This window comes from Mizuhopecten yessoensis, unplaced genomic scaffold (assembly GCF_002113885.1).
Source record: "Mizuhopecten yessoensis strain PY_sf001 unplaced genomic scaffold, ASM211388v2 scaffold10971, whole genome shotgun sequence".
Lineage (NCBI taxonomy): Eukaryota > Metazoa > Mollusca > Bivalvia > Pectinida > Pectinidae > Mizuhopecten > Mizuhopecten yessoensis.
The window spans coordinates 778,868-793,599 of record NW_018408813.1 but is presented as its reverse complement, the minus strand read 5'-3'; the positions used below and the strand labels follow the sequence as shown (position 1 = coordinate 793,599).

At 35.9% G+C, this 14,732-nt stretch overlaps 1 protein-coding gene across 1 annotated transcript in view; it reads left to right on the top strand.

The window, feature by feature from the left end:
- LOC110464200 overlaps nucleotides 1-10,489 on the top strand; it is a 22,290-nt gene extending 11,801 nt beyond the window's left edge. The window contains exons 2-5 of the mRNA XM_021519288.1: nucleotides 1,163-1,424; nucleotides 3,914-4,038; nucleotides 8,648-8,792; nucleotides 9,456-10,489. Of these exons, the coding sequence (XP_021374963.1) occupies nucleotides 1,163-1,424; nucleotides 3,914-4,038; nucleotides 8,648-8,792; nucleotides 9,456-9,612 (689 nt within the window). The 3' untranslated portion in view covers nucleotides 9,613-10,489. The remainder of the gene's footprint in view (nucleotides 1-1,162; nucleotides 1,425-3,913; nucleotides 4,039-8,647; nucleotides 8,793-9,455) is intronic.
- Nucleotides 10,490-14,732: the final 4,243 nt, after the last annotated feature.

Sequence of the window (14,732 nt, the reverse complement as noted above, 5' to 3'; positions counted from 1 at the left end):
TATAGTTTTGTACCCATTCTGACTTTTCTATATTTTTGTACTCATTCTGACTTTTCTATAGTTTTCTACTCATTCTGACTTTTTTATAGTTTTGTACTTATTTTGAATTTTCTATATTTTGATTTTCTATAGTTTTGTTCTTATTTTGACTTTTCTATATTTTGACTATTCTATAGTTTTGTACCCATTCTGACTTTTCTATAGTTTTGTACCCATTCTGACTTTTCTATAGTTTTGTACTCATTCTAACTTTTCTATAGTTTTGTACCCATTTTGACTTTTCTATAGTTTTGTACTCAATCTGACTTTTCTATAGTTTTGTACCCATTCTGACTTTTCTATAGTTTTGTACTAATTTTGACTATTCTATAGTTTTGTACCCATTCTGACTTTTCTATAGTTTTGTACCAATTCTGACTTTTCTATAGTTTGGTGCCCATTCTGACTTTTCCGTTTAATACATTTGGTCTTACTATTGCTACTTCCCTTCTTGACCGTAGTTGTGTGCTTAGGCCCTTTCTGATTATTATTTTTAGATTTTGTCTGAATTAAATCTTGAATTACTCTCTAATGAAAAATGTTGTATTAATATTTGAGAGGGGGCGGGGTATAAAGTTAGCCCGTGGATTTCAATTCCTTTTTAGTTTAAACATATTTTATCGCCAAACAAAATGCAAAAGGATTTGGCACAAGTTACAAAAACATTATTAACGCCCTAAACTCGGATTATAGCGTGCGCAAGGTTCGTAATGTGGGAGGCAATCGGAGTACCTAGAGAAACCCACGTGATCGGTTAGATGACCGCATTTTACCTTTCCAAGGTCCAATCGGGGAATCGAACCCCGGTTGTTCTGGTGAAGAACGAATGCATTAACCACTGCGCCACCCGACCTTACACTCTGATAGATATCCAGTATTATTTAACGTCTTACGGGGTTTAATTATATCATCGGCAAAACGCCACCAAGAATGATGGTATGGCACTTTTGGCAGTGTTTATCTAAACTACAAAATTTCAAACACTACTCCTTGATACACATCAGCAGTGTCCTTATAACTTCGTCATAGTAATTGATTCTCATGTCCCTGTGATTGTACATGGGTATCCTCCAGTATACCTACCAAGACTAACGTTGTTCGTTTCTGTTGTGTACATTGCTAGCTACTACAATTCGAGACTACACCGGAGGAAATAGCGTTGAGGACATGCTTGAACACCAGGACAGCTTAGATGACGGAAGTAACGAAATCCCTTCATTGCCAGTAGACAACATTGACGTCGAGATGATGAACACAACTTACATTCCCGACATGCAATGTTTTGAGTATTTCTCGTGTATATCGAATGTAGAGGAGATTGTCCCGCCAGGATCCCTAAAGAAAGGCTACTACATAACCCCAGCGTTCATGAAGAAACAATGCAGGTTAAGTGACTATTCAAATTTTCACTTCTGTTCTCTTCCTTGAATTCTTCCGTTATTTGGAGAACCAGCGTGCTTGAATACATAGCTGTGGTTGTGTAGCGCGCTAGGATACGTAGTTGTGGTTGTGTAGCGCGCTAGGATACGTAGCTGTGGTTGTGTAGCGCGCTAGGATACGTAGTTGTGGTTGTGTAGCGCGCTAGGATACGAAGCTGTGGTTGTGTAGCGTGCTTGGATACGTAGCTGTGGTTGCGTAGCGTGCGTGAATACGCTGCTGTAGTTGCTTAGCGTGCTTGAATACGCAGCTGTAGTTGCGTAGCGTGCTTGAATACGTAGCTGTGGTTGTGTAGCGTGCTAGAATACGTAGTTGTGGTTGCGTAGCGCGCTAGGATACGTAGCTGTACTGGTTGTGTGGCGTGCTTGAATACGTAGCTGTGGTTGTGTATCGTGCTTGAATACGTAGCTGTTGTTGTGTAGCGGTTGGAAACAAAGCTGTTGTTGTGTAGCGTTTGGATACATAGCTGTAGTTGTGTAGCGTTTGAATACATAGCTGTAGTTGTATAGCGTTTGGATACATAGCTGTAGTTGTGTAGCGTTTGGATACATAGCTGTAGTTGTGTAGCTTTTGGATACATAGCTGTAGTTGTGTAGCCTGCTTGGCGGTGTTCTGATTGTTATGGGTCTGTGTTTCCATTTATAATGCCATTCCACCCGAACACTACAGCATTGAAACACCCAAACCATATCATACCCTACACTAGATTTTCTACTGAGCAATACATGTCTTGTTCAAAGACACAATCAAATCCCACGGCCTCCGGGTATCGAGCCTATAACTATGTGGACAAAAGACTAACGCACTACCAACTGTGGTGTCGATTGTTTTGATTTTTTGATTTTATTTTGCAAATAGTTGTGTCAGTAAACAATAAAAATATGCGTTTTAATCAGATTGTTTTGAAACGTGTTTGAAAATACAGACTGTAGTTGTGGACAACTAAGGATTGAATATTTCTTTGGCCGATTTTAATGGGTAATGAATTGAGTTGGTCTTGAGTAAAAAAAATAATGAACAGCGAAAGCAAGATTCAATTCATATATTTAAAAAAACTCATGCTATTTTGATAATTGAAATTCCACATACCTGTAGTTTGATCCTGCTTCTGGAGCTTGCACAAGTCTACGTATTGACACAGTGTGAAACATATAGTCCATTATTGGAGAACTTTCATACAGTGATGTAGTGTAAGCTCATATACAATACAGTAAAGTTACCACATAAAAGAATACAAAAACAGATTCTAAATGTCATAACTTTATTTGATTAAAACGTCAGTTTTAATAACATAATTTTACCGCGTCATCGCGGAAGGATAGCGTCTAGACGCGTTAATTGGGCTATGCATTCATACGCAGAGGGAAGTTAATTTTGCAAAGGAAACATCAACACATGTGTATGTTAAATACCAACACATTCCGCTCTGTATGTTTTACCATTGAAATATGAAGGTTTATTGTCTAAACACATTTTACATTTTTTTTAAACTAGTACGATGAAACAACTTAATCTATTTTATTTATTTATTTCCATATTTAACTGAACAATCACAGAATAGTTTTGACTGTCAAATTAACCTCAGCGATCTCGATCGGTGCCAATCCAACAATATAACGTTTCTGGTAGACTGGATAACCCGCTCTTAGATACTTGTACATTATGTGATACTCGTGATATTGAGGATGAGTTTCACTTCATCCTTAAGTGTCCTATTTATGCAGATTTACGGGTGAGATACCCGAAGCCATATTATTTTATTCGTCCCAGTGTATTTTAACATGTTCAATTGCTCAGTGGTAATAATGTAAAAGATTTGTGTAATCTTGGCAAATATATAAGATTTGATTTTAAAAAGAAGCGCTCTCAGTCATTATAGTATTACCGCATTCTTGTGTGTGTGTGTGTATGTGATACGATTACATACAATTATCATTCTCCTGTACATCATTACTCTGTTTAACCTGTTAATATGTATTAATATTGTGTGTTGTATCTTATAAGTCGTAAGGCTTACAGAATAAACTAATTGAATTGAATTAATAGNTTTGATTTTAAAAAGAAGCGCTCTCAGTCATTATAGTATTACCGCATTCTTGTGTGTGTGTGTGTATGTGATACGATTACATACAATTATCATTCTCCTGTACATCATTACTCTGTTTAACCTGTTAATATGTATTAATATTGTGTGTTGTATCTTATAAGTCGTAAGGCTTACAGAATAAACTAATTGAATTGAATTGATACTACGGCTGCCAACCCAGTCTACGTTTTCAGACGCGCAACCGTAATTGTGTTGTATGTACAATGAGTACATATACAAATTATAACATGTGAAGCTATCAAAACAATTGTGATGTTAATTGCTGGTTGATTTTTTAACTCGTCAATTATTTTTTGAATTAAAATTCCATGTTGCTATTGAATTTGACAGGAATACGAAGCGGACGTTAAACTGTTACTTTGCTAGGGATTACTCGGATTGTCCCGTTGTGGTGGCGAGTTTCTCTACGCTCCTACAGCTGTACAACTACATGTGTGTAGAGCCAAGCAGAACAGGTATTGTTATATACACTACATCATTGGCTATATTATATGAATGGGTTAATGTTGTAATAATAAGGTACCGATGTTAGTTGTATGGTTTAATAATAAGGTAGCGAGGTTATATTAATGGTGTAATGATAAGGTAGTGAGGTTATAGTAACGGTGTAATGATAATGTAGCGAGGTTATATTAATGATGTAATGATAAGATAGTGGGGTTATATTAATGGTGTAATGATAAGGTAGCGAGGTTATATTAATGGTGCAATGATAATGTAGCGAGGTTATATTAATGATGTAATGATAAGGTAGTGAGGTTATAGTAATGGTGTAATGATAATGAAGCGTGGTTATATCAATGGTGTAATGATAAGGTAGCGTGGTTATATTAATGGTGTAATGATAAGGTAGTGAGGTTATATTAATGGTGTAATGATAATGAAGCGTGGTTATATCAATGGTGTAATGATAAGGTAGCGTGGTTATATTAATGGTGTAATGATAAGGAAGCGTGGTTATATCAATGGTGTAATGATAAGGTAGCGTGGTTATATCAATGGTGTAATGATAAGGTAGTGAGGTTATATTTATGGTGTAATGATAATGAAGCGTGGTTATATCAATGGTGTAATGATAAGGTAGCGAGGTTATATTAATGGTTTAATGATAAGGTAGCGTGGTTATATTAATGGTGTAATGATAATGTAGCGAGGTTATATTTATGGTGTAATGATAATGAAGAGTGGTTATATCAATGGTGTAATGATAAGGTAGTGAGGTTATAGTAATGGTGTAATGATAAGGTAGTGAGGTGATATTAATGGTGTAATAATAAGGTAGCGTGGTTATATTAATGGTATAATGATAAGGTAGTGAGGTTATATTTATGGTGTAATGATAATGAAGCGAGGTTATATTAATGGTGTAATGATAATGAAGAGCGGTTATATCAATGGTGTAATGATAAGGTAGTGACGTTATAGTAATGGTGTAATGATAAGGTAGTGAGGTGATATTAATGGTGTAATAATAATGTAGCGTGGTTATATTAATGGTATAATTATCGTGTAGCGAGGTTATATTTATGGTGTAATGATAATGAAGAGTGGTTATATCAATGGTGTAATGATAAGGTAGCGAGATTATATTAATGATGTAATGATAAGGTAGCGAGGTTATATGAATGATGTAATGATAAGGTAGCGAGGTTATATTAATGGTGTAATAATAAGGTAGCGTGGTTATATTAATGGTATAATTATAGTGTAGCGAGGTTATATTTATGGTGTAATGATAATGAAGCGAGGTTATATTAATGGTGTAATGATAAGGTAGCGAGGTTATATTTATGGTGTAATGATAATGTAGCGAGGTTATCTTAATGGTGTCATGATAAGCTAGGGAGGTTACATTAATAGTGTTATGATAAGGTAGCGAGGTTATATTAATGGTGTAATGATAAGGTAGTGAGGTTATATAAATGGTGTCATGATAAGGAAGCGAGGATATATTAATGGTGTTATGATAAGGTAGCGAGGTTATATTTATAGTGTAATGATAATGTAGCGAGGTTATATTAATGGTGTTATGATAAGGTAGCGAGGTTATATTAATGGTGTGATGATAAGGTAGCGAGGTTATATTTATGGTGTAATGATAATGTAGCGAGGTTACATTAATGGTGATATGATAAGGTAGCGTAATGGTGCAATGATAATGTAGCGAGGTTATATTAATGGTGTCATGAGAAGGTAGCGAGGTTATGTTAATGGTGTAATGATAAGGAAGTGAGGTTATATAAATGGTGTCATGATAAGGTAGCGAGGATATATTTATGGTGTAATGATAATGTAGCGAGGTTACATTAATGGTGATATGATAAGGTAGCGAGGTTATATTAATGGTGTGATGATAAGGTAGCGAGGTTATATTTATGGTGTAATGATAATGTAGCGAGGTTATATTAATGGTGTCATGATAAGGTAGTGTGGTTATATTAATGGTGTTATGATAAGGTAGCGAGGTTATATTAATGGTGTGATGATAAGGTAGCGAGGTTACATTAATGATGTAATGATAAGGTAGTGTGGTTATATTAACGGTGTTATGATAAGGTAGTGAGGTTATATTAATGGTGTCATGATAAGGTAGTGTGGTTATATTAATGGTGTTATGATAAGGTAGTGAGGTTATATTTATGGTGTAATGATAATGTAGCGAGGTTATATTAATGGTGTCATGGTAAGGTAGCGAGGTTATATTAATGGTGTAATGATAATGTAGCGAGGTTATATTAATGGTGTTATGATAAGGTAATGAGGTTATATTAATGGTGTAATGATAAAGTAGCGAGGTTATATTAATGGTGTAATGATAAGGTAGCGAGGTTATATTAATGGTGTAATGATAAGGTAGCGAGGTTATATTAATGGTGTAATGATAATGTAGCGAGGTTATATTAATGGTATTAATGGTCCTACAATACCGTAAACCAGAGTAATAATTGAACTGTGAAGTTATACAATAAATTTATGAATAAACATATGCTTTTCAGATATCCCACTCCGAAAAGACGAAACCAGTATTTTCCTTTAATCTCGTGCGTTCGAGTTATCACCTCAAAGGTACACAACTTAGATGCAAAACAAGGACCGCTAATGTCGGCCTTTAATTCTCGTCGAGTAGCAGTATCATATCTTTTCGCCCGAAAGGCGAGATTTCAAAAATCTAAATATTGGTTAATATATGTACAAAACATCAAGAATTAAGATTCACTCAACATAGACTTTATAGACGATTATAGAATCAACGAAATGGCAAAACTAAGCCACCGTAATTTAGAATATTTATATTCACGTACACGTTTGCTATACAAATCAACCAAATCATTTTCGATGCGAAACTTATCATTCCGTCAAATAAAAAATTAGGACAGCTTTGAATCAAACGCTCAAGTGACTCAGATTGATAAATTGACGATTTAAACACAAATATCATATTATAGGGCTCTTTTAATTTTAATAAAGGTTGTTTTTAATTCTACGGTGGCTGGTTTAGGACACACGCATGTTTAGTCACCCCTGGGGGAACCCCAGTGGGGACTATTAATTTTGGTTTCAGTCCCAGATTTTGACCTCTGTTGTCTTGGACTGTTTAAAAGTGTCTTGCTTCTGTCGGAATATACCAGGCGCTAATTACAAGCTCTTGGATAACTCAGATATCGATTTCCTAAAGGCGTTTCAAATTTCCCACGGGATTTACATATAACCTAAAGATGTTCCGAGTATGAATCAGGCACCTTTGAGGTTTCCGAAGGGGTAAACTGTCGTATTTTAAAATTGCTATTGACTGATTTAGATAGTTTATCTCTGACCAACGACTACTGTTAATATTTGCGTATAGTGCGCTGTTTTTAATGGGAAAATGAAGAACAAGAACAAGAACAATCCAAAACCCGGCAGTCCTTGGTCGCGACCACTTCTCGTAAATTTTTCGTAGATTTTCGGAAATGTTTTGAAATAAGTTATGCTCGCAGCAATAAACCTGCTAAATTCCGTTGAATAATCCCTGATTACATTGCCAATTTAACAATTAAGAAAAGCTGCAAATTTAGGTCATATAATACTATAGAATCGGATAAATAAACTCGAGTAAATTAAGTAGGCTCAACTTTTCAGGACGTTACGTTGTGAATTGATAAATACTACGTATCGGGAAACATAACAAAGAATTGCATCGCATTTATCACTCTGTGGTTAAAATGTCGTTCTTGGGTAAAATCATACTGAATTCTTCAATCTTGACCGTGGGAATGTGTCAAAACGACATGGGTAAAGTGGCGAAGTTAGCAAGTTTGTGTACCGCAAAGAGTCATGGTCGCGTTATTAAATTAACCGGCAGGAATCTACAATGTGACATCCATGCGAATTGAACCGATAATGATAAAAGTTTGAGTTTGAAAATTAAATATCAACGGGTTCAAAACAGCCAAATACATTCCGATCTTTTCTTTTCGAAGGAGAATTGCTGAAATCACAACTGTTTGGTGTGCTTCATGTCTCGCGAATTAGGCTGTTGGCGGTCCTCGTCGGAGTGACTGCCTTTAAGCGTACACATTCTGCCGATATCGATGACCGATTCAGTCGGATTTACAGACGATCAGAAAACTACTTGGAAAAGTGTATTTCATAACAAAAAATAGTAGAAGATTTCTGAAACTTATTATTGTGAAAACAACATCGCTATATTCCAATTACCTGTTCTGCCCATGCCAGGTGACCGTGTCAGCGCGGAGATCTCCCCGTATTCGAGGTGTCAGTCAACGCTAACGTTGTATTTGCGACATGCTTTCTTATTAATTCCATGTGTTGGCATGGCTACCTTAACAGCATGTATGTATTTACCCCTGGTAATTGTTTACCATTTTGATTGACAGGTGGAAATATATCCGTTGGAGCTTGGTCAATGATTTATCGGAAAATGATCGAACAGAATGATGGGGCGACTTTCATGTCATTCTGACGAGCGCTCGACTTACGATCTAAATTTAAGGAGTATAAATATAAATCATACATAATGACATGAAATTATGTTGTTTAATACTGGTTTTAATATTATTTTAGAGGTGATGTCAGTTCTTCCCTGTGCAAACATCTATGACGTCCAGATGTCGTCCTACACGTCCTACCTCACGTTTACATCGGCATTCAATACCATCATGAAATGGCCGAACGCCAAACCTTCGGACACCAGTCATATGGTTTGCTGGTAGGTACAACCGCTATATAACAGCTTTGTGTACATGTTAAATGAAGTAATCGAGTACATATGGAAAGGTAAGTGCCGACTGTGTCACTATTAATATCATTTATCATGTACAAACACAATAATTAATTATATGGACGCTGATACGTCATAAGTGACCAATTTGTTACAGTAACCCGCATATTTCCTGATTTCCTACATTCGCTCTTAAACGAAAATGTGCGACATGTCACTGTATATGTGTATGCATCTAAAACAAACGAGTTCTACTACTTCCTCTTTCCTGGGGTTTTCTCAGAAGGCTTCTGTCCGGATACTTATGAAACTTCACATAAGCATTGGTAGGCGTGTGAAGATGTGCGCAACACGTTTCATTTTCCTATATGTTGTCACACATGGTCGCAAGCGCTTCTGGTTGGTCGCATGTAAGAAACTGTAAGATTTTTCTCAAATATGATCTCTTTAATGCAACTTCCGTTCAATTATTTAGCGAGATTGATGCCTTAAGTTGGTGTCTTATTTATTAAAATTTAGACATTGTCATGTTTTTCTCAACGTTGGTATAGAGGCATTTTATGGTTGGCTCTGATGAATCATTATCAAATATGGGGCGGTTTCGGGGCTTTACGTAACGGTATCCGGTACAATTGATACTTGTTATTTCAGGGCGATGCAGAATTTCAAAGACGAAACAGGTGGTTTTATTGAGACCCACTGTTCCGCCCAGGATCGTGAAATATACGATAGATTTGTAGACATATCCGCGGAACCGTTTACAAGACAGTTCAACTGTTCTCTACAGGGAAACGACGACGGCCACTGAAACATCATAATACAACATCGACGGAGTATCCCCCTTTGTTTTATATGGATAATCTCCCTTCGTTGCTGACAATTTTTTTATCATACATTATAGTTTTTGTCTATTTCTGGAGAATATCGTATTTGCGTCCTTCTTAAAATATACATTATAATTAAAAGTTTTACTTTTAGTTATCTCATCCAAATTAGATGTAATAGACAAGACCATCAAATATTATTCCGAAACTATTGAAAATTACAAAAAAAATGTAAGTGTGCTAAAAATCTTGTTTAAAAAAGATCCATAAATTATTTTAAAAATTGGAAAACTAAGATTTTTCTATTCGTCTTTATAGATAAAAATTCAAAATCAAAAAGTATTTGTAAACCCAATTTGTGATCTGTTACACACTATCACAAGTGGAGCTAAACACGAACAAACGTCCTTGAATATACCAATATGAACATCTTCAACTGGCAAAACGAAAGTCTTCTACTAAGGTAGAAAGGTAGTGTTTTTTTTTAAACCCTGCTTAAAAGGGGTCCTGATTAGACTTGACTTGGTTTTAATATTATTAATTATTATTGATTTGGTAATAATAAATCAGATATGAAGGGATGTGAAATCAAGTGAGAATATAACAGGTTAGTCATGCTATTATGATCATATACTAGGCTTACCCGGAGACGCATAAAACCTTGAAATATACTTTCAGGCCTGGCTAATAACTGTAATCTGCAATCGGACCACGTATTACCATTTCACTGCATGTTACAGACGTTTGTGAAGGGGCTAGTGGCTATAGGTCAGTAAATCAACTCTTGGCCGCAAGAAATAATCGGATAAGAGCAAATTTATATTGACATTTTATTAAATCATTTTTCCCTCGCAACACTGCTGATTTNCGCAACACTGCTGATTGGGAGAACCTCCCAGAAGATCTCATCAAAACATCTGACTTCAAAACCTTCAAAACCTATTATCATCAATTTAAGTCCCAAACTTACTCCTCCAACTCTTAAATGATACTCGGAATCTAGGTCTACAGTGAAGTGGTAAGTGATCCGATTGTCGTAATTGTTTTAAGAGTTGTCTCCCTTGCATGTATTTTTTTTCTCAACATTTTAGAACAATTTTAGCTTGAATGCTTTCAGTGATATATTTTTTACCTTTCAAATATGTCATAGATTAATTGATATTGTCTTAAATTACACTCATAAATACTTATAAATAAAATATATCATTCTCACTTTCATGAGTCTGTTTGCTATAATATCTGTGGATTTTCTGTAAGTTTTGATGTTGGTCTATACAGGTCTATTGCCTCTCGATGTTTTGAGAGATACGAAAGTATATTCTTTCTAAGAAATAAATTACATAAACAAATGTCTCTTATCAACCTACATTTTATGCACATTTTTAAATTTTTATGATTAAGCATTTGCTGAGGTTTAAAATAAAATAAAAACACATGAACTAAAACATGTTCCATGTTAGTTTATTGACACACCAACGTTCGACCTCAAATATCATTAGAAATGTCTCCATCATATTGAAATGAAAGAAAATATAGGAAAAAGAATAATCATAACACACTCAAAAATTGATCTAAATTTGACCTGAAATTGAAATGAAAATTTCACCTGAATTCACATGAACTTTTTTTCCAGATCGATTAAACCTGAAATTGACATGAAAATCACCTAAAAAATTTCCATGAGAAGTTGACCTAAATTTAACCTGAACTTGATCTGAACTGAAGGCCAAGTTCAGGTCAGGATTTTTTTCATGTCAAGTTTACATCAAGAAATTTTGCCTGTGTACCAACCTTAAACCTTGTCCGAGTAGAAACATTAGAATTAGAGACATTACCCCCGTCTTTCAATTGTTGCAGTGATTTGACAAGGACCTTTTCAAAATTTTGATCGTGCCATTTGAACATATTTGAAGATTTATTATCAGTACAGTCAGATGAACTTTCAGAAAACATATCGGCCGTTAATCAGAAACCAAGGGGTGAAACTGACAACGGCTTGTTCAACCAACATTTAGTGACGGGTGAAATGTAACCATTCATTTCAACCGATGAAAAAAACCCGCATTTCTTTAAGATGAGATTGTTACTTTTGAATTTATTGTTCTTCATTCAATATGAACATTCGCGTTTGTTGTTGCTGTTTTAATTGATATTTCAAATGTGCATACATTATATTCTATTTAGTTAAGTAAGCTATATTAGTTTGTAATGAGAATTTGTCTCACTTAGACAAGTACTTTCAACCGAGGCAACGCCCGATGGCGAGATTATATACCTGTCGAGTGGGGACAAATCCTCACGTCAAACTAACATAGCTTACTGTACTGAATACACATTTAAACCGTTTCCATTGGGTTTTTATACGTCCGTCGAAGACGGGAACGTATTATGTTATCACGTGAGCGGGCGGGCGGGCAAACGATGTCCGCTCGATATCTCGAGTAATTATTAACGGATTAACTTCAAACTTCACAACAAGGTTAATTACCATGAAACCTCGGACAAGTTCGATAACCGCCATTATCCGACCATAATTTGTGGAGTTATGCCCCTTTATGGACTTGCCGAAACAGTGTCCGCTCGATATCTCGAGTAATTATTAACGGATTAACTTCAAACTTCACAACAAGGTTAATTACCATGAAACCTCGGACAAGTTCCATAACCGCCATTATCCGACCGAACATTTAAATAGGGCGATCGAGTTTGTAAACTGTAACCTTGATTATAGTAAAGTACTGGCAGTGCCTGTTGTCTTAAACTGACACATAGAGGCGGTTCANTCCGTCTTTTCGTATTGCAGAGTTATCTTCTCTTGTGAGCAGGTATTGATTGTTACGTCATTTGTTTGTGAGAGTAACGTCATCAATTTTTGAGAAAACAACGTTATTTTCTCACACAAACCAATGACGTAACAATCAATACCTGCTCACAAGAGAAGATAACTCTGCAATACGCAAAGACGGAATATACTGTGATTTAATGATCAGTATATTTCGCGATTTGCTCGAAAATGTATTCCTGTGACATTCAGTTGTCGTACAGTTTTCTCCAGTGGTCAGTGAAGTTGTGGTTATGCTGCGAACGTTGAATGTAGCTATTCACATACAACTTGTACAGAAAGACTGACGATATCCGACGTCATTCCCCATGCTATTTTTTTTAATTTTTTTTTTATCTCGTCCGATCTGTCTTGTACCTTTACGTGACATTTCACGGAATGTTTACACTGCGAAGTATTCATCCGCGCGTTAACTGTTTGAATTGACAATTTGCATTTTAAATGATCTGTTTAGTCGTTATATGTATAGTTTTGATGTTGTTAGATATTTGATGTTAGTAGATAAAATATAATCCGCACTGTGGAATACGTGGTAATCTATGTAAGGACGGACTATATTTTTTACGCGGAAGCATTCAAATGCAGCTTTAGTAGCGAAGAGGTCACTATCTTTTGAGGCCCATTGCGGGATGCTTATAGTTTTCAGCAAAATTGAATAGTCCTTTTCGAACTAAACGGTGCGGGAGAAAAACAACTACCCGTAATTGAGCGAGATCGGGTTATCTCAGTCTCGGGCTAAGATTCTGTAACATCCCAACCTCGGCTTACGCCTCGGTTGGGATTTTGTTACAGAATCTTACCCTCGACTGAGATAACCCGATCTCGCTCAGTTACAGGTAAAAGATTTTATTAGGACGCACAAAGATAGACAGGCGGACACACAGACAGAAAAAAATATATATATTAGATATCCTAATTAGCATGCCTTTCCTTCTCCACATACACATTCAAAGAGTGCGAACCATAAATAACAATCTCTAAAGGTATCTTGCCATTTCATTTGGCAGACAGTACTTAAGGAAAACGCGTATTGTGTTAGAATACTAAGGGATCCCAAGTAGGTTTTCAGGCAGAGGAGATTGAGGATGAGAGGTGACAGGTGGACTAGGCTAAGCGGCGTTTCTCCGACATGTCTGTGTGTATCACAGAGGTCTGTTTTACCCGCCAATACATGCCAAGCGCTGGATACAGTCTGGGAGCGATACAATGCGACACCTATACCGTCTGTTTTTGGCAGGTGCGTTTCGCATATTAACACCTGTGTGTCTTTTGATTAATAAGTATGATGTAACGGTATGTCTTTGAAACAAAAGCAGTTATTATATAAAAAAAAAACGTGGTGAGGGAAAAGTAATTATGAGTTGTATTTAGTTCGGTAAGTACTAGTGTGATGGGACTCTTTGTAATCCGACGAATGTGGAGCGGTTACAGTATTACATAACTAGCTTTCTTTGAGGCACAGACAGAACAGGAATGTAAAATACAGATGAAATTGCAGATGAAGTTAATGTTATATTTAGGCCGGCATAGTAAGAATGTTTACAAAGCAGAAAGAACTTCACTGTTCTGACCTAGAACTGTGTTTCGTGTATACGTGTATGAATATCATAGCAGAGATATCATAATCAACATCTATTTTGATACGCTGTCTATTTCATTTTTTTTTTTAAGAATGGTGTGTTCTTCGATGATATTTTTCTATGTGAAAGGTCAAGAGTTAAGAAATATCAAACGCGGGAAAGTCGAAAGGACGACGATTAAAAAGTGATAAATCTCGGGGCTAAAGACAAATAGAGGATCTGGATATTTATCACAGAAGATGCAACGGTGTCATTCACAGGGGACAGATACATCATTATAATAATATCTATTATTTCGATGACCAGTGTACACACTAATATTATTATCATAATGTTATTTGACCCCTGTGATAATTACATTGGACGTCTTTAGTCAAGTTCTCGAGGGTAGGGTAAAGGTTCATACGGAAACCTCTTCTGACCTTTGTGAGTGACCATTTTGACCTTCTGACCTTTGTGAGTGACCATTTCGGTCATTTAGACGTTACCGAGACATAACTTGTGAAGACTCGCAGTGCCTGGGGGAGATTAACGGACATATCTGTGTGTACTGTAGATAATCTACGATGGTGTTTACCAGCTGACGAAACTCGGAGTGTGGAAACTCAAAAGCTATACCATTAAATTGATATTAACACGTACATTAGGTGTATAGAGCTTAGTGGGATATTACATTATTATT